Raw genomic sequence first — 22,621 nt, 5'->3', positions numbered from 1 at the left:
CAAACTGATACCGAGGGCTCACAGCCTCCTCAGAAATTCAAGTAATGTCATTAATCCCTTCGCATTGCCCCCACACCTTCAAGAGTTATTGGCCACCCTGAAAAGAGGTTGTTCGGCCCATCGTATCATGCTAGGCCAAAAAAGAAATGTTGCTCTTTCAGGTTTTTCCTGTGTGGACGTGCTGAGTGAGGACTTGCACCAGCATGCTTCACCTGGACGCTACCCCACAGCTCTTTCCTCAGCCTCGGCAGTGGTGCACTGGAGAGCTAAGGCTCATCTCTGGAGGAAGTGCAAAATGTAATGATGTGAAATGATCCATTCATCACACCTGCCCATCCATCCAGAATAAGCTGTTTTGAAATCCACCTAAAGGCCACCATCCCTTAGCAGGAGTTACAGGCTGTGCCGCAGCTGCAGCAGTCTCTGCATTAAAGGAGGTCCTACTAAGAACAAGTGTATGATTTCCCGGGACAGTACGACCACTTTCACTCTGCCCCGGGGTAATTCTTATGATCTGAGTGGTGATTCAGAAAGAGATTTTTTTTCTGGATCCACTCCGATACACTCCATGTGAATAAAGCAAGGTCCAAAGCTCCTCACTGCAATGTGAGTCCTCCTTTGAGTCAGAATACACACTCTCCAGCGATTCAGTTTTGTATTGTAGGATAGAAGGATTTGAGAGATAGCCTGTCCTTGAAAAACCACAATACTAGATTATCATCTCTGCCTGCAGCTCCGTGTTTTCTACGCATTTCATGTGCCCTTCTCTATATATCACAGCAGTCTCAGGTAATACCACAGTGGTCAGTGAAAAACACTTCCTTGCTGCAGCTCAGGATTGCCTGAGATGTCTGTGGGAGCAGATCCATCCTCATCTGCACCCTAAACACTGCAGAAACCCAAGGACAGCATCCTTCAACACAGGCAAACACCATCATTCATTTCATTCTCAAATTTTCAAGGAGCCTCTGATTTAGAGCTCTTCTGTGACAGTTTATCAAATCTGCAGGTTCTGCAAGTTTAACCATCATCACTGTATTTACCACACAACCAAAGGCTTCCTTCAGGAAATAACAGGATGCAAGTTTAATCTTTCTCAGTCTGTGAAAGCTAGATTAAAATCAAAAATCATAAAAACAACTTATTGCCTTTGAACCCTAGTGCCCATTCTTCCAGGTTGCCAGGTTGCACATTCTCGCCTGGATCTCTAAATAACATCAATTTTAGGAGCTCAGAGTACAAATTGACATATGATTTCGATTTCACATTTTGGTAGCATCCTATGAGCTTTACAGCTTGTGCAAATTAGTGTGTTAAGCTTTTCACTCAACAGTCAGTCACATATCTCCACTGAGACCAGAGACCTGAATTTGGAGAATGTTTTGCTATATTAAGAGTGCCAAACTTCTATCTAACAACAGGAACATCTGGATCCAATGAGATATTAGTCAGTGCTTGGATCAGACCCAATCTTTTTATTTCTTGGGCATTGCTAGCACTAACTACATCACTAGGAACCTTGCAGGGATCAGTGTGATTGTTCTGTCACATGCTGGTCAACAACATCCAGGGTTTTATTTGAATCTGATCCACACGCCTCAGCAAAGTGGTTCCATCTGTGACAACCTCCTGCATCTGTGAGCACTCCTCGGGGTCAAGCAGGTCCTGCGTTGGAGGATGCAAATTGCTGCTGGTGTTCTGAGTAGGGCGATTTCAGCTCATGTTGTTTGACCCTCCACAGGCAAATCCACACAAGGAAGGTGTATCTCTTCCCCAGTGGGGTTGTATTCCCACAGTCATCATTTTAGTCAGGTTATTAAATATATGGAGGGTTGATAAAGCCTATGGACACTGTTGCTTCACTGAAAGAAGGTTTCTGTTTTCAAGAAGATCTCACCATCACTAGTACTTCTGTCTGAAATAGATCAAATTTGTTCTCGGCACTTCCCACACTATGTTTGCCGTATCTTAGTATCATATTTGCTGTTATTAGACTGCCTCTGCTTTCTTTTAACAGGTCACCACAGCAAGTGGTTGCTCTTTTCTTCTAATTTTACTCCATGGAAACCAGAAAATATCATCTCTGCAAGCTGCTTGATTTCCCTGCCATGTTTCATAACCCAGACTATTCTGGAAGCAGGAGGAACTGCTAACATCCATGCCATCAACTTGATAGAAATGGGTGCAGCTAAAATTTACACCCCTTCACACATGATGTCTTGTTCAAGACATGCAGAGAAGACACCATTTAGGAAACACACTAAACCTTTTCATTTTCATCTATTCTTGCTTGCTCCAGACAAAGCTGGCTGGGAATGGGGTCAGGAGGCGGTAGCAGAAACTAAGTAATGGGGTCAGTGCAAATGAGAGTGGCACACTTTGTGACAGAGGGAGCATGGAATGGAGCTGGGCAGTCACACCAATCCTTCTCAAAAGCATTTAAATATATAACTCTTTGGTGACTAGTGTGGGGAATAAAAAAAGGAAACTTTTATTGCTGGAGAATATGAGCAACTGTATGAAGAGTTGGGACAAACAAAAAGAATAAAAGACAACCCCCATGGTGACAAGGCAGAGAGGGCTTTGAGGCCATCAGAGTTACCTTTGTTTATATCTAATGAATTTGAAGATTTTCCAGCTGCACTTGCCATCAGAGGCAAAAACACGCTGTGTGCTCACACTGTAGTGGGAGGGAAGTGAACATGCAACCACCCCACACATAGGAAGACTGCAGAGTCTCCTGGGCCTGTGGATGGAGAGGGACCAGATGGGTGTATACACCTTGGAAGTTAATGCCCTGAGATGCCTCAGTGCTCCCATCCTTTCCTACCCAAAACACAGGGCCTGGCTCACACTCCTGCTGCAAGTTGAGCCCTACAGACTCCTGGCAGCTTACACAGACAGGAGTGGTTCCCAGAGAATCTCTAGGACCTCTCTGAACCTATAAAAGGTGATTAGAACAAGCACGCCAGCTGTGATCAAGGGAAGAGGCTTGACTTGAACCAAGGACTCACCTTGCCTGTGGACTTGACTCCTTTCCAAATGCAGAAGTAACAGATGATCCATGCCAGCAAGAGACACAGAGCCAGCTCCCAGCGGAGACCACCCAGGTGCTGGATGCCATCGGAGATCTTTAGCACTCGCCTCCTGTATTGGGAGGAAGCAAAGGAACATGCAAGTGTCACTGATGTTGGCCACTAATGTTCCCAACACCCCCCTGGTTCTCAGTGCCTGATGGCTCTGGGGAGACAAGAACCTTGTCTTACTAACAAGGTTCAGGTCTGAGCTGCAAGCCTCCAAGGAATCAAGCAGTGCTCTCCCCTGAAAAACTGTCAGCCTGGAAGGTGATGCACAGACACTTGCTTCTACATTCGCTCTAGGGCTGACCTGTTGGGCCAATATATTTCTTCTCCTGTCCTCTCCCACCCTTCATTTGTATTGTCCTCCATGGTAAGAGCTGCTCTCTGCAAGATCATGCAACATTTTGAACACACAAGCTCTGCCCAGGCCTTTTTCATGCACATTACAAAGTTCATCTGCACTTCTGACATGCTTCAAACCTCAAAGCGAAGGATACACCACACTTACCATGCAGAATCCATCAGGACCACCAAAGAAGCAGTGCTGTCCGACCACTTCTCCATAGTACACTTCTTCTGTCTTTAGAAGCAGCTATCTCAGGACACAGAGCAGCACAGCATCCCATTCTGTGACTAAGACCCAACCAAGACTGCCATAATCCCCACTGCACAGTCAGAAGAGGCCACCTTGGGCATCCTCTTTCAACCAGCGTGGAGATAAGATCCTGGGCTAGACAGACCCTGGTTCAGACAAGGTCAGACAACAGCAGCTTTCCATGTCATGCGTATGTCAAATGTTCCTTATCGCTTACAGAACTAAGGACTCACCCTTCTCCATCTCCTACACCACACAGATGGATCTGAGTGGGAAACACCACAGTGTAATCCTAAAACCCCAAGCCTGAGACAGCCAGAGAGGGACATGCACTACCTTGGAACCCAGCATCAGTGCCCACCCTGCTGCAAAAGACAGTGATTATCCCAAAATGAAGGTCGTGCTGCAGGAGAACCACAGTCTAATACACACTGTTGCCCTACCTGCCCCACAACCTTTTGGTGGATTGAGAAGATGAGAGAGGGGTTGGAAAAATCACACTGCTCTCCAAGATACATTTCGTCATGTTGCTCTTTGTCTGTTTCTAAGGACATGGACTATGTAACCAGTGGGCAAAGGATGCCAGTGGACCGTAACTAACTGGGAACTGTACTGCAGCCAAAAGAGGCCTCTGGAGCCTGTCAGCCCACTGGACAGGTCAGAGCTTCTTGAAGAAGCCTCCTACCACCCTGCCGAGGGAAGGCAGGAACAGATGCTGCATCAGAAGGAAGGGACAGTGGAAATTTCCAATCCTGTGTGCTTATTCCCCAGTAAAACAGGGACGGTCACAGCAGTGATGGAAACATCAACTTTTCCAGCATCTAGCCTCCAGAAAAGTAGTCTAAGGTAGGCCACGTGTGTGCAGCAGGCAGAGGGAGAGCACAGGCTCAGGGAGCATGCAGGAGACAAAGAAAATTTAAAAACTTTAAGAGCAGCATGCCTGTGCTAAGCTGGAGATGCCCTGGAGGTACTGCTGTGTGTGTGCTCCATGCACCAACAGCAGCCAGCAGTGCTGCTGAGGGCAACGAGGGCAGAGCTCTCCATCCAGCTAAACACACAAGGGAAATGCACAGGGGCAGCAGAGGGGTTACTGGCACAGTCCAGCAGCCAGGGCTCAGTGCTTAACTGGGCCTGCTCTCCCAGGGGATGCTGAGGACCATCAGAGATTCCAAGCCAGCAGGCCTATGCCTTGGTGCCAGAAATAAAATTACTCCGTACCTCAGGGTAACTAACACGAGGGGAGAAAACAATGAAAATGAGGGACCAAATTTCAGTGTGAAGTAAGTTGATTCTACAACTTCAGTTTTGGTGAGTTTCTTTCCTCGGGATAGCTTGCATATTAGTCACTCTGTAGTGAAAACATCACTTCTTTTTCTATTTTTAAAATAAGACTAGCTCGCATACAAAAGTCACCACCCACCATGCCAGAGCCTCCTGGGAACATGCTGGTATCACATAGCAGCATGGATTCAAAAGAAAGAGGTCAGTGAGACCAAGAAGGCCAAAAGGTCCAGAGGGACAGGAATACAGCGTCAGAGAAAGACAAAGTCAGATGGCTCTGAGGCCTGCTAGCTCAGTCCCAGATAAACACCACGAGCCCAGCAAGGTTACCCTTGACTGACAGTGCTGCCCCTGAGAGCCTTCACTCTGACCTGCCCAGCTTCCCCTCTTGTGTCCTCTTCTGGCAAGGATGGGCTAATAGGATGTGCCGCTGCAGGGTTTGTCCCTTGTCCAGGGAAAATATGTCTGAGAGGAAAGGGGTCTACAGGGCTGTCCTTTACTTACTCCCAGAACTCGATGACAGGGGAGGTGGCGTTTTCGCTGGTCACGTTGAATGTTGAGTTCGCCTTCTGGAGCTCCATGCAGTTCCCTGAGGGAAAGGCCCAGGGAGAGAGAGAGTGTAAGCAGCAGTGCCTGGAGTACCAGAGGATCTGAAAAATCCCTCCCTTTTCATCCACAGTGCTGACACTGATTGACATTGACTCTGGGACAAATTTTGTGTAGTCCCAAAGATGCACAAAACAAGTCCATGCCAGGGACACTTAAGATGATTGCATTTAATTTTTCTTCCAGTGGACACAGTCCCAACCAGCACGGGGTCGGTGGCTAACACACAGAACAGGTTGACTGGAAGATCCAAGAAGGAAGGTGCTCCTGGTGGCTGGAGCCCAGGGAGGTCACCACTGCACTGCACTGGGTAGGTGCTGCAAGTGGCTGGGTAGTGGTGCTCTCTAGCAAAGATGCAGAACAACTGAGCCTCTTCCCCAAAAGTGCCAGCAGCGCTGCAGTAACCCAGCACCCTCCACCCCTATGTCCCACCTACACAGGGGCAAGACACTCTCCTGAGGTTTGGCCGTGGGCAGCAGCAGGTTTCCCTCAGCCAGGATGTGGTGGAGGACTGGGAGGGGGCTCCACACCCACCTGTGTTCCACTCATGGTCACAGCTTCCCCAAGGGAGGTCAATGGTGAACGAACTGAAGAGATAAAACAAGGCCCAGGCCAGGACAATGATGTAGTAGAAGTTCAGCAGTATGACGATGACCTGTGAGGCGTAGCCAATTCCTGCAGAAAGCGAGTCCCAAAGGCAGGTGACCCACATGCCAGAGGACAGGAACAGGATTCCCTTTAGGAGGTGCTCACCCAATGTTCACATCTGCTGCTCTGCCTTTTGAGCACGCTGCTGGATGAGTGCCAGCGGGGTGGCCACCAGAGCCATCAGCAACTGAGACTTTCAGAGAAATCATGGAAAGTGGCTCGATGCTGGATGACTGTGTTGAAATAGCTAGAAATGGAGGATCTGACTGCTAGCCATTTATTAAGAGAGCTGACACCTTTAACCACTAAGGTTTTAAGCCACCTGCAAACTCAGGAAAATGACATAGCATTGACTTAGAAAAAAACAGCAGAATGTTTTAGGTTCCTCATAACCACCAGAAGCGTTTTCCCCACTTAGCTCTTGGAGGACAACCTTGATTGGGCACAAAGCTCCTGGTCAGAGCTGTGGCCATGAAGAAGGAACCTGGGATGCAATGTAACGATGGGAGCTGTTTGTTGGAAAAGGTGATCAATTTTTCCAGGGTGATTTTGGAAAGGGGGCAGCCAGTGGCCCTCCCAGGATAGGGGGCAGGGGTGGGCAGTGTATGCGTGGAGGTGAGTAATGCTCTAGGCTGTGGGGAGAGACATCACCACTCATCTCCCCGGGGTCCAAGAGTCTTCCCACCTCTCCATGCCCTCCCAGGCTCACCCCACTCACCTTCGAAGAGGGGGCAGATCCTGCGCCAGGCCGTCACCCCTCCCTGACTGGTGTACTGTCCCAGCGCTGTCTCCAGGAAGAAGACAGGGATCCCACAGGTGAAGAGGAAGATGAGGTAGGGGATGAAGAAGGCACCTGGCAGATTCAAGTGGCAGATAGAAAAATAAGCCTCATGGGGCAACTGGGGTCAGGCTGTCTCTAACCTGTCACCAGGCAGGTTCCTCCTGGGTAGGACAGACTGGGAGGGATGGGGGCTGTGGGTGCAGGAAGATCATGGAAGGGATCTTAGGAAAAAGGGATTTTCTTCACATTTCATCTCTTGGAATGATGCAATTGCATGAGAAGTTCAATGTTTACAAAAGATCCAGAGGGAAGAAAAGCTTCTAGGCCTGATTTTTGTGTAAAAAGCAAGTTATCAATAGCAGTATGGAAGTACAGAAGAACACCCTGTTGTAAAGCCATTGAGACTTTTAATCAAGTTGGTGACTCCTTTCACATTGATTATTCTGAATAAGCTGACAAACCCATGGATGACAACACCAAGGCACTGAGGAGCACAGAGAGACTGACATCTTCACCCAGTCTGTGGGTTTGCTCAGTCTTTGCTCACAGAAAAGCAGCAGACAAGCAAGCAAAAAGCAAGTAGTGCAGGAAAGTATGTACCCCATGCCAGCAGCCAGGGCTGCCTTCCTGTTCAAGCCCTGTCATGAAATGGGCAGGGAGAGATGAAATGAATTAGGCTTTTGATTACCCCAGGCTCATATTAAATGTAGCAATGGCCTTTACCCCACAGAGCACTGGAGACAGGCCTGCAGGACAGTCCATAACAACCCTGGTGCACAAGTAGACTCAAAACCCAAGAGATTTCCCTAAGAAGCTTAGCTAGCATGCAGGAGCAGGAAGAGGGAAGGGGGGCTTTAGGGACTGGCCAGGATTCCCACCCTGCCACTTGTCCCAGCTGGGTTCAGACCCACAGCCCTCCTACTATTGCAAAAAGAATACATGAGCAAAATAAATAGGGAAGGCACCTTGGCAGCTCCCTGTGGACAAACAGAAGTTGAAGGGGTGCAGGGTTAACAGTTGGACTCCATGATCTTAAAGGTCTTTTCCCATCTTAATGGTTCTATGATACCTGCTAGCCCCAGGTAGCATCTGTCCACGTTATCCCTCTACCAATACTTGATGAGGGCAAATGGAAGGGGAAATGGTTGTTTCAACACCATCCCCTCAACTCCCAACTTGCACGAAATCATATCATCATAAAAGTCAAGCCTATTTCCAAGAGAGATTGTTGTCATAAAAAAGTTTGTATTTAACAAAACTGCACCCAGGGTATCCCGGTAGAGGTCTCTGAGGTGGCAGGTAGAGCTTTCCAGCCCAGGTTTCCCTTATTTGCAGCCTGCAATCTGGCCTGTCACCTTCCTCAGCACCTCTGGTTATCTCAGGTTTCAAGCTTCGGAAGTCTAACTGGAGGGTCCTGATGTGTGGGCTGTGAAATAATGCAGAATTATGGTGGAGAGAAGGAAGGAATTGCAGGGACGGGTTTGGGCTAAAGTCTGTGATCTGCCCCACTCCCCTCACATTGCAGGTGGGGGGACACCAGGGTGGGATGGCCCCAGCACCAGCCCCAGTGTCCTCCCCATCTCATTTAGCTGGCAGAGGAGAAAAAGTCGAGGAGAGGAGCCCAGCAGATCCACCCTGCACAGTGACTCTGAGGAAGGGGTGACGGGGAGGGCAGCACACAGTGGGGGCTGTGCTGCAGACAGGGGGTCATCAGCACGGCCAAGCAGTCCCCCAGCGCTGGGCTGACATCTCTCCAGTCCAGCCTTGTCCACCCTCCCTGCAGCTGAACCCCGTTGAGAGCAAAAGGGGAAACACTGGCACACGTGTCCTCCATGTCCCCCTCCCCACGTGCAGGGATGGCAGCAGTGGCGGGCCTTGGGAATGGCGGGTTTGGGGAGCACTGGTGGGGGATGTGGTGCTGGCAGCCACACCACCAGACAGGCTTCCCTGGTATTTCCCAATCAGCCTGCCCAGGGAGGGCCTGACCCCGCCACAGGAGGTGAAAGCAAGAGCAAACAAGAGCAAAAAGAACAATTTTTTCCTCTTCTTTGTCTTTCCTCCACTATGGAGGGCCTTGGTGTCGGGTGCTGAGCCCTAAATATGTAAGGGACTCCTCTTTCTTTGTTATGTGAAAATATCCCTAAAGAGAGGAAAAGTGACTGGCTCTTTGCATAATTCAGATTTTGCAGATACCTTTTTTGTGAAGAGGCTCATATTTAGGCAAGCAAAGCAAGAGCTGAGAGCAGTTATCCCCACTGTCTACCCGCAGTTCAGCGTGGAGAGAAAGAGTCACCCAGCGGGGCAGACGAAGGGCAGAGCTGGTACAAGAGCTGTAGGCTGGCCATGATTGACTTGGGGCTGGAAATTAAATAAAGGCCCTGCACCTTTATCGAAGAATGACAGAAGCAAATGCCTGGACGAGCCTTCTCGAAGGAGTAAAGGACTAAACCTCTGGTAGCTTTTAAAATTAAACTGGAGGCATTACAAGGGATTTGACACAGCAGTGTCTGGGATAGGCTGGGTTCTGTGAGGCAGGAGAGAGCCTTGTGTCCTGCACAGCCTTGTCACACTGCTCTGCCCTCGGAGAAGACTTTTAGGAAACGCTCTCCTCTCTGCACAAGAGTCGTGTGCCCCATCCTTGCTCTAATCTCATGGAAAGGGGACTGGAGATGAAAAATCTGCCTGAGACTTCAAACTCCCCATGGCCTCTGCTGCTTTACAGGGCTTTGCTTCAGGCCCATTTCTCCAAGAAAAAAGGCTGAGAAATCCCTTTGTGTCTTGCCTCTGCTGTCCAACCACACACAGCACCTCCCCTTTCCACAGAGCTCTCCCTGAGCTCCTCCCTGGCACCCAGGGCAAAAGGTGCCAGGACAGGATTCCAAGTCCCACTCCCATTGATGGAATAGTATCCAAGAGGGGTGCAGCGGTGAGAAAAGACACAGCTCAGCAAGCAGCCAAGAAACATTTCCCATAGAAAAAGAAAATGAGGAAAACTATCTTTTTTACAACAGGGAAAGAAACTGCCTGACCACCTGGCGAAAAGAAACAAGCACTGAGCAAAGCATGGCATGAAAGTAGCTGAACAGCATTTAATCCTCTTTTATGCCACTGGGATGAAAGCAGTTTAGTGAGGCCCATGAGACTACCCCAAACTCAAGCCAGGGGATTTCAGCCCCGAGTCCCCAGCACTCACTCCCCGCCAGTTCCCAGCCAAGTGCCATTTTCCCTCTCCCCTGGCCTTCCGGAGGGCCCAATTAGCAATTAATCACCAGACAGGGAGAGCAGCTCCCTCTCTCTACATTTCACCAAGCCAAATTTGAGAAAGAGTGTTTTTGGTTTTTTAAACAATTTTCTCCCTTAAAGTCAACCACAAGCTAAAAGCAGGCACAAAGACCTGTCAAAGCCCACAGCTCACCTGCAAAGTGATCCCAGCTCCACTGCCAAGCTGCACTATAGCCCAGCATCATGGGGGATCAGCCACTGCCAAGCATAGCCTGAGCAGCACTGGTGTGCTGGCGCTTTGGTGCCAGCAGCAACACTGTCCACGTCTGTGCATCAGGCACATCCATCCACACACCTCACAGCCCTGCCTTGGGGATCAGAGGCAGGGGTCCCCTCTCTGACACGCTTGCATCTCTGGCAGATGCCAATAGGGTACCTTGGGATGCAGGAGGGATGTAATATTTCTTAACTGAGTTGGGGAAAACCCCTTCACACTCCCCTGTCCCTGACACCTGGCTCCAGCACCACAGGGTCACCCCTCCACAGACACAACCAGGACCTGTGGCCAAGAGCTCCTTGGAATCCCCCAGAGCCTCCTGGAAATGCTGCAGCTCCTCACAGAGCCAGCAAAGACATCAGTGCCCCATGGTCTCCCACAGCACTCCCTGGTCTGCCACCAGGACCCACCATCTGATTTGCACAGGATGTCTGGTGCTCCTCAAGGAAGCAGTGCCTGGGATGAGACACACTGTTTCAGAGAGCCAAGCCCCTTCCGTGCTCTTCCTACCTCCCGCTGCAGGCAGCCACCCACCTCACCAGCAGGACCAGAGCTCCACACACCCCAGAAAAACACAGCTACAGCCATCAGAGACCCTGGAATATTGCTGCCCGGTTATCCATGTCCCACTGGGTCAAAACAGCCCCCGCTGGGGGCCGGGATGGTGGCACCATGCTGGCAGGTTGGCACCCTCTCTTCAGACTCGTGACTTGGGCATTGCTGAGAAGCTGCTGCCAGCACTGGGCAGGGTCAGACACAGATGTCACAGAGGCAGGAGGGATCGTGGAGAGATGCTGGTGACCAGGTGCCCCTCAGGGCGGTCACAGCCAGGGCTGCACTTACCTCCACCGTTCTTGTAGCAGAGGTAGGGGAAGCGCCAGACATTTCCCAAGCCAATAATCTCCCCAGCCACAGACAGGACATACTCCAGCTTGTTGTTCCATTGTCCACGCTCCAGGGTCTGGTCTTCCTCCTCCTCCTCTTCCTCCTTCTCCGTTTCCATGCCAGGGTGTGCAGGCACCATTTCACCATTGCTGACAGCGCCGGGGACTGTGTAATCCATCCCACCTACAGAAGGAGTTTCCTTTGTTACATTCAGCACAAGCCATGCAATAAGGCAGAAATTTGGGCTGTGGGAGGCAAGAGATGGGCAAGGACACATGCACAAACACATGTCAAAGTGTTCTTTTCTTGCTCCTCATGATTCCTGTTGGCACAAGACACTAAGGGGATGTGTACACTTTCACTACTGAGTCCAAAACCAATTCTTAAAAGCCACTATCAGTTTCCTTATTTTAAATTGACTCATCTCAAAACACTACTGCTTCTGGAACCCCATCCTCTAAGCACACTAAGGACCCAGCAGCTCAGCCAGGGTGAAGCTTCCACCATAGCAAGAACAGGGAACAGACTTAGGGCTGGAGGGGGACGACAGCAGGATAAAATACTTGACAAGGTATTTTATAAGGGCTTATCTTCTCTCCTGTTGCTGCTTACCAAGGCCTAGTTTGACAGACCATGCAATGAAAGCCACAAAACACACAGAAGTCTCAGACACAGGAAGAGGACGAACTGAAATAAGAGAAACAAGTTTCTCTTTTCGGTGGTAGCAACTGTTGCTGACAATCTACGAGGCTGAGTGAAAAGGCGATTTTCAGAATGGTGCTATCCTTCTAATAGCAGGAAAAGAAAGGGTGCAAAAGTCATGACCACCTGGGATCTCACCTTTCCCAGGATCTGCTCTTCCAAACATCTGCCCTTTGCCTGCCAAGGCTCCCCACAGTACTGCTCTCAGGAAGCTTTGGCACCATCTCTAAATAGATCTGTGCTGAGAGAAGATCAGCAAAGAGTAGGTGGGCACCACTCCCACTGTCCCACCTTCCCCCAAAAACCTCCAAGAGGACACCTGTCCTCCCGAGAAAGCCAGGGCACAGCCTATGTGACTGTTGATGCACAGCTGGTGCCTCAGGTCACAGGTATGGGCAGCACAGGTGGCACCAGCTCTGCTGCAGCCATTTAGTAGGATCAGGAGGTGTTTCAGCCTGTTCCTCCCGGGCAGGATGCCCCGCTGGCTGCCGAGTCCCACGGGACAAAGGGTGAGGGTTGTGGTTCCTTACCCCTGCCCAGTTGTCAAAGCTGGGATTGCTGAGGACCTTGTGCCAAGGAGGGCACCTTCCTCCACACAGTGCCAGCCCTCGAGCCTGCTCCTGCCCTGCAAAGGCAGCTCCCCCAGCCCCAGCCTTACGCTGCCATTCATCCCTGCCTGCAACTCCCTCGCCAGGAGAGCAGGAAAAGGCACTGGCAGCAAATGACACTCTCCCCCATACGGGGAGAATTAAAAAAGGGCAAAGCAGCACTTACAGCCTCTCCCCTCCGTCTGCATGGTCCCCTATAAAACCCTTGGGGACATGAAGAGGAGCAAGAAACACTGGCAAGCGTTTGACAGCGGCCGAAAGGAAGGGCTGGGAGGACCCCTCTACGCTAGAAAATTATTAAACAGGCAGAAAATGCTCCGTGACCTCTCCTCCACGGCAGCCCCGGGAGGGTGCGGGGCGCAGGGGGATCAGGGCAGAAGGAAGCGGGGGCAGAGGTGTTACCTTGCAGACGGCGCTGTCGGGGCGAGAGCCGACGGGAGAGGCGAGGGCAGGACCGAAAGGTGCTGGCTATTTAAAGTGTTGGAAAGAAAAAATTCAGCGGTGGTGTAATCCTAGACTTCGCCCAACCCACATTCCTTCCCCCCACCCCCCAGGGCTGGACAAAAACCTACACATGACTGATTTCATGGCCAGTGCAAAGGGGCTCGTTCCCCCCGCCTGTGAGAAGGGCTCACGCCGCCTCCGTCGGAGCGCTCCCTTCCCGGGCCGGGACCGCTGGGCTCCCGCTCTCCATCGCCTTCTCCGCCCAGCACCGTCCCTGGAGAAAGGGGAGACCACCACACACAGGTGCCTCAACAGCACTGTCTGAGGGAGTGCAAGCCCCCAGACCTGCTGGGAAGAGGTAAGAGATGAAACACAAATTCACGGTGAATTCCCATCACGGGGTCTTTCCTTGGCAGGGAGGTCACGGGCACAGGGCAAGGTCCTGCACCACAGCCCGACCCGCAATTTCCAGGGCTGTGCTGTGGCCAGGAGCAGTGGCAGGCAGCAAAGCTGGAAATAAACTCAGCTAAACTCTCTGCTGCTTCTTACTAAGGGCCCAAAACAGCCTCATTCAGAAACTTGGCAGGTTGCAAACTCTCTTCCCTCTCGCGCAGGGATCTCTGCCACTGGTCTTTCCCGGGAGCAGTACTGCCCCATCGCTCCAGAAGCTGCAATGGGAATGGGCAATCAGGCAGCAGATGAAAACATCACACAGCAGGGAGACAACCTGCCCCAGTTGTGCAAACCCAGCACCGGGCTGCAAAATGAGCTATGTTGGGATTACAGCAGGTAATCTGATGACATTAGCTCCGTGCTTAGAGGCCATAAAAGAGGCAAACAGAACAGGACATTGTTCATAGTAGATGTGTTACAGCTGTGATGGTCCGAGGATGCATGTGGGTCAAGGTTTTAAAATATTTTTATTATATCTATTGATAAATATCTGAGGCAAGATAGAATAGGGGGCAAAAAAATAATGCTTTTGGGTTCAGTGTCCTTGCATCAAGTGCGTAAAGCAGCAGCAAAACCTGAGCTGTGTACAGGCAGTCTGGGAAGGCAGTAGAAGAACAGGAATGAACCAGCAAACACTGTGGTGTCACCACATTAATCTATGGTGTAACCACACAGCACCAGAAATCCCACAGGAAAACCAGGGAAATGGAAGAGGGACAGGCAGACATAAGGACTGAATTCAACCAAGGAACGATCAAATACGCAGTGACTCCTCATTTTGGGAACAGATGCCTTGGATGAAAACAGGGTGACAACAGAGGTCTAGGAAAAAGGAAAGGACAGAGAAGATGAATATATTGTTCACTACAGCATAACAATTAATGGCATTCAATGAATAGCTCAGATTTAAAGCAAAATGAAATACTTTTTCCTCCCACTGTGCATAATTAATTAAACATTAGACCTGTGGCCATTACCACAGAATAGCATCTGGAAAGGAACTAAGCAAGTTCACAGAGATCTGCTCCTCTTCTGCAGCGATTAAACAGGATGGTCCAACTAAACCAGCTCCAGTCCTCAAATCGGTGATTCTTGAAAACCAGGGAAGATATTCCAGAGGAGGAATTACACGGTACAGTGAGAAATGGAGAACAACCCTGTGCAGAAACGATCTCACAGTGAATAGTGTAGCTGTTAAATAGTTATGGTAAGAATGTAGGGATTGAAAACAACAGCAAAACCAAATAATATCTTGCCTTGTGCAACAGATTGGTGTAAGGAGAGAGGAGATTGATTAAGGAAACATTTCTAGAGATTCTCAAAACTATTGTGCTCAACAGCATCACTGCATGAATATCCCTGGGTAAGCAGAATTACTACAGCATACAGATAGCAATAATCTTATCAACAAGGAGACAAGCTAATTGGCAGGAACTAATAGACTATGATAGGAAAATGTGCAATTAATTACAAACTATTTGGCTTCCACCCAGTGAGATAAGACTGCACTGAACACAACAATAATTTGAAAATGAAAACAAATGTTCAGTGTAAACATAAGCAGCGAGGGGAAATATTAAATCTACAAGTGCAAAAGCAAGCCGGAAAATCCCGAGGAAAGCATTTTTAAAGTAAAACATCACTTTACGCATCTTCTGGAGTAAAATAAGAGGAAGTCTATGTAGTTTTGGGAGATGTTACTTGAGAGATGAAAAAAAAAGGTAGAAAGAGAAAAGAACCAAAAAATACCACAAAGAATCAGTTAAGACTCCAGAAAAAAAAAGATGTTTTCAATACATATTTTTGAAATAGCAGAAGGTAAAGAATCTGAGAGGGACTTTAAATAACCCATCAGAGGCAATAAAAGAATCTAAAGGGAAAAAAGGGAAGGATGAAATCTCAATGTCTAAGATTTTGAGTCTATAACCATATCTAAGGTAAGTGGAAGAACGGGGACAGGCAGAAACAAGGCCTTACAAAACAGATTTTCAAAGAAATAAGAGAAATAGAAGAATGTGAACCTAAAAAAAAATAAAAAAGGAACAAGCCTAGATAACATGCACTCTGTATTAACAGGAAAACAACTTCAACCACAGATCTACCAAGGTAATGCCATTTAAAAATATTTGGATAGATACACACACACAAATATTTATATGAATAAGGAGAACACCAGGGAAGAGCTTTTGTTGCAGTGTGTCTCACCTGGAACTGTGCAAGCTGAACCTCTCTGGGAGGCTGCAGAGCACCTTCCTCCCAGCGCTACAAGTGCTGGGAAGTGGCAGCCCCGATGCTGCGCCTGTCCCACGTGCATTGCTCTCATGCCACCCCCCAGGAAGGCACAGGGGGGTTATTCTGTGGGTGGCCTCCCCTGAAAGAGGTGTGAAATGAGAGGCTGCCTATTCAGTAACCCCCTCAGAGCACAGGGCTGCTGATGGCACCAGCCAGAGCAGCCACACTCCTCCCAGTCCCATCCCAGGAAGGCAGGCCATCCCCCACTGTTTATTGGGACAGCCTCCTGGAGCAGGTCCTGAAGCAGTCTCCAGGTCCAGGCAGGCTGCCAAGGGGACAGAGCAGCACAATGCTGGTACATGGGGCATGAGTGGGGCACAGCTGGCTTAGCCACTTCTCCCCAATACCCACTTTTGGAGAAGAGCCAGAGCACTGGGCCAGGGGTGTCACTGTTAGCGTGCCTCACACCTCAGGCAGGACCAGGGCTGGAAAATCCTGATCCTAAAGGCTGTTCATTGATGTTGCATTTTTCTTATATCTTTCTCTTTATCTTACAACATTTGCCAAGATTTCTGACTTCAGCTTGATCCCAATCTTCCACCAGCAGCTGAGGCTGCGCTCCTGGGGAAGTGCTTACAGCCTGAACAACACAAAGCTGGAACAAACTTCCTCTGGAGATAATAAGGCACTTTGACATTCTCTGAGTCAGACGTGCATAAGAACTGGCCCCAACCCACTCCACTGTGCACAGCTCACACACAGGAGCGCTGGCCCTGCGTGCTGTGGTAGGAACCACAAAACCTACTTCCAGGTCTGGTCTTGCTTCATGTCTATGTCCAGCTTAGCAGAGGATGACTTAATTAGATTTCTCTCCTCCAGTGCACCAAGCCACCTCCAGCCACCTGGAGAGGTAGTTCAAACCTAAAAGGAGGAGGGTTTCAAAAGGCGCCCACTTATATGAATGATGACAGGGAAAGAGGAAAGGGAAATGTTTAATAGGAGACAAGCACAATCTCTTACTGCTCTTCAAGTAGCAGCTACTCTCCAATGAATTATGTTCCAAACCCACCAAACTCCATTTAGGAGAGTGGCCTGGGAACAACTGCTGCTGCTTCTCACTCCCAAAAGCCACCAGCCACATCTGGCCTTTGCCGAGCACTGAGATCAACTGTGCTCCCCACTTCCACCTCCCCCTCCACTCCTCTGTCACATGTGACAAACTGCCTTCATGTGTTTTGAGGCCATGTAATCTTGCAAGCCACCTCCCAGCTTCCAGGAACACAATTTGCCGTTATATTATCTGGGAACCAAAGGCCAGAGCAAATACGATGCATTTCCTCTATCTGATAACCACCCTGCTACTGGCCTGCTCAGCCTGAAAATGTTATTCAGCTTAAGCGACCGTGGCTGTAGCAAGCAAATTTGTCACAAATATGCACAGAAAGGGGATAAATAGAGGCTGATACGGGCTGGCACATTACAGGAACCTGGAGACTGCTCAGTGGAGAAAGAAGCCAAAGTAAGCACAAAGGAGTGACTCCTGCCTGAGCCACTAAGCTCTCTCCCAGAAAGGCACATATATTTTGAAACTACAGTGGCAGAAACCAAAAGCCATTGCAGAGCCTGCAGTTCCCACATGACAGAAGATCCTACTGCAGCCATTTGGACAGCCTCAATCAGACACAGCTTCCCTAGTGAATAACTGTTTCCAAATAATGACTTGGAAGACCAGAATCCTGAGGTGAGAGAACTCCTGTCCTCCCCAGATGCTTGCAGAGGAGCGGAGGCCTCACTTTTGTGCCCAGGTTTGTGGTACAAGATACGTCTGTCTGTGGACACCATGCTCTGCACACTGGAGATAAACAGGTGACACTCTTGCATGAGCCAGAGCTCAGGGACCAGTCTGAATGTGGGATGGCACACTGGAGAACCCTCTCCTGCAGATAGCACTGCCATACCCTCTGCTCCTCTGCAGGCAGCAGCTGTGGGTCAGTTGTGTAGGCTGACAGGGTGCTGGTGAGTCCCTCTCCAGGCACCTCTGATCAAAAGCTGTAGAGCACAGGAGGAGGTAAGTTGAGACCAAAAGAACTGTGCTCCTGGACCTGCTTTGGCTGTAAACATGAATTCCCAGCAGAATCAGAGCTGCAGATTCCTGTCACCACTCTCTCGGCTATGTCCAGTGCCAGTGGTTTCCCTCCAGACCAGGATGAAAACAGCAGTGCTCTTTGGGTGTGCACTTGCCTGCCAGGGACACAAAAGCAGGAACACACAGATATTTGTATGGCATGCACAAGCACAGCAGGAGTGCCCAGGCAGGCAGATCCACTTCACATCTCACCTCTGCTTTGACTTCTCCCTAGTACCTCATCTCTGTTAAACACTCTGGCCCCTTGCACAATTAAGCAGGGAACAGTGTTTTTTCTGGTCAGGATTCAAAAGTATTCTCATTTCATTTATGGTCCAAAATAAAAGCACTGCAAGGTTATGCAGTTATAAACACACATGTATAGATACCTATGTATATGCTTATAATATAATAAAATACAGTATAATACAAACAAGAGCTGAGCAGCAAGCAAAGGCTCCGGGGCCAGGAGACTTCAATCTTTTTTAGCATCTCCTTCTACTTTTCCTTCAATTCCATCAGGTAACTCCAGTTCCTCAGGGCTCTTCCCTGGTTCCAGTTTGCCAGCAACTGGGCAACCTGAACAAACCCTGGCAGAGTAACTGTGGCAACAGAACCTGAGCACATTTTAGGGACAGGGCAGGAGACACCGCCCTTCTAAAATCTAGTCATGGACCTCCTGATGTGAAAATTGATAGCTGCATCAAGAAATTAAAACTCACCAGTTCATTGTTGCAGCCAAGGAACCAGTTGGAGTATATTTTCATATCAAGAACCATATGCCAAAGGAAATCATAACTCTAGGCTAGTAACGATAGGAGTGTTGTTTAAGTGGCCCAGAAGTGAAAAGCATAGGATCAGCAGATTGATTAGGTACAGGGTAAATTGGGTGGTAGAGAAGGAGATGTATATTGGGACCATCAGGATGATGGTCTTTCGTTATGTTCTGCACATCCTACTCCTCTGAGGTAAAGGTCTAAGTCTGTAACCGACTGTCTGCAGAAAGAATGACATCAAAACCATTGATAGGGCTGAGATTTGCATGCCCCTGCACCCTGTCTGCCTGCAAGGGGGATGTTCTGGCAGGAAATAGGGAAAACTTTTCTCAGAGGCGAGACTGGGTTGTACCCGCTTAACTGATTCCTCCCCAGAAAACCCATAATCTGGTTTTAAACAAGCAAGGTTTGGGCAGTGTTCTCAGGGCATCTGTTCATACTTATTTAAATGCTCTAACAAAAAATACCCAAAAAAACAAAACAAAAAAAACCCCACCCAAACAAACAAAAAAATCTTTTTCACTCAGGAGTACTGGGCTGGAAACAGCCAAGTTTCCATTCTGGGAGAAAATCCAATAATCAGCTAGTCACCAATGGACAGAACGAGAGAAGGTTTTTAAAAGTTTCTCAAAAAGAAAGTTTTCTATGCAAGAGTTGACAAAGTGAAAACTTGGGCATTTCAAAAACAGTCAGTAAGAAATAAAACACGGGTTCAGTTTTTCCCACTTCCAAAAATTAGAATTACATCAGATTTTAGAAAGCCCCTGCAGTGTTTCTCTTAAAAACATCCCAGGCAGCCCTCACGTCAGCACAAGGAGTGCCTGGCTGAGCTCCTGGGTCACTGTAGCACCCAAGGATGCTGGGCTTGGAGAAGCATCACCAGAGAGTCCAGAGCCCATCCCTGAAATGCTGCCTGGTCACAAGCCCCCCTGCAAGGCTCTGCAGAGGGTGCCAGCTCCTGGCCACTGCTCATCAGAAGCAGTTTGTGTCTCTTGCTTTGCTCCTCTGGTCACCAGCAGCCCAAGGCAGGGCAGGAGGAAGCAGAGGGACTTGGTCTTCTCTACTCTTCCCCTGGGCTGCCCTGCTGAGGTCCCTGCAAGGTAATGTAGCCAGACACTCAGAGCTTAGAGTAACCTCTGCAGACAGAGAAAAAAGGAGCTCACACACTGGAGATGCACTCCCTATCACTCACCTGCTGAACTGGCTCACTGCCTAGTGGGGCTTTGAGACATAACATTAGCCAGACCTAGAGCTTTTAGCTTCCCTGGTGGATGGAATTCTGCCTGAAGCAAGAATCACAAGCCTTCACACCAAGGCTGATCTTCTGTCTACAGGTCATTCCTGTTCTGGTAGTCAGTTGCAACATATGGCACGAAATCTCTCTTTCTCAGGCTTAAGATATTTTCTGTCCAAAAAGAAAAGGAAAGAAAAAAAGTAATTTGTGAGTTTTGATAACTTAAAGCAATCTTATTTTTCTGTTGATGAGCGCCGGAGATAAAAAAGCTAAGCTTCAAATTAGATGAAGCTGATGTCTGAAGAAAGCTAACCCTTCCAGCCAGCCAGCCAAGAGGAGGAGTGGCAGTGGATCAGGGGCTTGGTGCCCAGGCACTAGGCACAGAGGTTTTAGCAAAACCACATGTGGATTGGGTCTAGCCCAGTCAACCCACCACACACATGGTAAATGGAAAAGGTAGCCTCTTGGCACTGCTTGAGACCAGCCTTCTCCAGAGGGAACAAAAGGGCTGCTCATGTGCTTCACTCTTTGTCATTTTGAATATCCAGTTCCAAGCCACATTACCCTTTTGCCACCATGAATTCAAACACTGATGCTCACCTGAAATAAAACACACAGGGGCTGACCTGACCAAGAGGTCAGAGGGAGAAATACACCCAAACACAAGGTATTTCCACCATGAACACTAATTTACTACTTTCCTTTAGCCAGACAGGCTCGGAGCACCACTGCTCTTTTTGATAAAGACACTTCATTCCTGGCCCCTGCAAGCTAAGGCAGAGGGTCAGGAACTGCTTGCCAATCATCTGACAAGTGCTGGGAATGTGGTTTCATTAAGTTTCTCGCAGCTCAGACCTGAAGGTTTCGTAGTGATCAGGTGGGGGCGGGAGGGGGGGAAGACATGGTGGTATGTTCAGATTGGGGAAATAATGAAAAACATGGAGCCAATGAAATCTTTAATCTTGGTATTCATCATAACTGGGATCTAGGGGGAAAAGGAGAATGGCCTTTGATATCCTTGTTTACCCTAAAAGTTTCTTACCACAAGGTTGGAACTGCGTAGCAGTACCAGCACACACCCTACTGCTAGAACAGAACCTGTGGATTTACACCAGAGCAAACCAGGAAGCAGCCCTTTTTCACTGCTGTCCAAATCTGGTCCTAATGATGCCAATGGGCATGGACATTTGGCTCACTGTGGAGGAAAGACGGAGGCTAATGGGACTTCAGGAGGGAGGAACTTGCTGGAAAGGTAAGACCAAACTTGGTCCGTGCAGCCACAGTGAGGAACCCAAGCAATACCCCACAGAGCCCGTTGACTGGGGCCACACAGGCAACAGCTCACAGACTGTCAAAAGTAGTCTGAAGATGCACATGCCCTCAGCACCATTCCCACACTCAGCCCAGGGCTGCCTGGAAGGCTGAGCCGCAGAGCCTCTCTGCTTCCAGCAACCGGCTGGTGGAGAAGCTGTAGGATGAGCCAGGGCTGAGAGGACAGCATCAAAGTGCCAACTTGCATAGAGGATGCTCCGTGCTGGAGGTCGGGAATGGCAGCTCCATGCTTCCTGCAGTTTGCAGTCTCGCACCTCCTCTGGAAGTAGTCAGGCAGCCCTAGAGGGGTGGGAGGCAAGGCCTCCACTGCTGGGAAGGGAAAGTAGTTTCAGAAGAGCAAAAAGGAGTCTGCAAACAGAATTTGTCCTCATTTCCTTTGGCCACACTTCCCCGAGAGCAGGGATTGCCCAAGGTGTAACGGGAGGGCCCCGAGGGATGAAAGCAAACAGCACAGGAAACAACTGTGTTTCTTTGAGATCACCAGAGCTGAGAGAGAAACAGGGACATAGAACAGCTGCTTTTAAGGACAAAGCAAAGTAAGTTCCTTTTTGCAGAAATCTCAGGTGTCGCTTTGTGCAGCACCAGTCCCTGCACACTTTGTAAATGGGAGTTACACAAAATCACATCCACTTTTTGTTCCAAACAGGAATCTGACCCATCAGCTTCCTAGAATTGCCTTAGCAAGAAAAAACCCAACCTCTAAGTTTTGGACAGTTTTTCCGTTGCTGTGCACTCTTCCATTATTTATTTGTTCAGCTTTGTGTACTGTCTAACACCCCTAAATCCTGGGGTTTGACCATTCCAAGTACATTCATACCAGAAGCCGGGGGAAACCAGTGCCATGACATATGGTGAGGCCCAGAAAGCAAGCAACCCCAGCTGTTTTCAAACATTACCAGTACGGATACAAACCTGGATAATGGCTTGCAGCTGCACCAGTAGATCACCTGCTTCCAGCAACAGGTGAAGAGCATAAGCACCACACACTCACCTGGGGGTTGGTTCATCAGCACTAGGCAGGGTTGCTACCAGGTGATCCCACTTCTTCACCAGGTGTTCTCAGACACTGGTGTGCAGCGATTGTCTCTCCCAAGACTGTTCCTAGGGAAAGCTAAAGCATCCAGCTCCTGCCTCTCTCCTGCTTGAGAGACTGTCCAGAAAGAAAATAATGGGATCCAACACTATCAATGCACTGGTAATGTCTAGATTTTGATCTTTACAGTATTTTGCTCTGATAATGCCATTGCAGCGACACACACAAGACCTGGCTAACTAAATTTCCAGCTGTATAAATGAAAAGTTAAATCATTAGCTGACAGAAGTAAACAGAATGTGTTTAC

The 22,621-nt window shown here is 49.0% G+C and overlaps 1 protein-coding gene across 1 annotated transcript in view; it reads right to left on the bottom strand.

Moving 5' to 3' along the window:
- The window catches only part of LOC113990781 (sodium- and chloride-dependent GABA transporter 2-like), a 31,491-nt gene extending 18,097 nt beyond the window's left edge, over nt 1-13,394 (bottom strand). The window contains 8 exon segments of the mRNA XM_027726508.2: nt 3,015-3,147; nt 5,461-5,545; nt 6,097-6,237; nt 6,929-7,063; nt 11,334-11,558; nt 13,088-13,153; nt 13,258-13,354; nt 13,356-13,394. Coding sequence (XP_027582309.1) covers nt 3,015-3,147; nt 5,461-5,545; nt 6,097-6,237; nt 6,929-7,063; nt 11,334-11,558; nt 13,088-13,153; nt 13,258-13,354; nt 13,356-13,379 — 906 coding nt within the window. The 5' untranslated portion in view covers nt 13,380-13,394.
- Between the last annotated feature and the right edge of the window lie 9,227 nt (nt 13,395-22,621).

This window comes from Pipra filicauda, unplaced genomic scaffold (assembly GCF_003945595.2).
Source record: "Pipra filicauda isolate LSUMZ 115617 unplaced genomic scaffold, ASM394559v2 scaffold2_size9829703_pilon, whole genome shotgun sequence".
Classification (NCBI taxonomy): domain Eukaryota; kingdom Metazoa; phylum Chordata; class Aves; order Passeriformes; family Pipridae; genus Pipra; species Pipra filicauda.
Note: the sequence above shows the minus strand (reverse complement) of the source record. Positions and strands in the feature narration are given on the sequence as shown.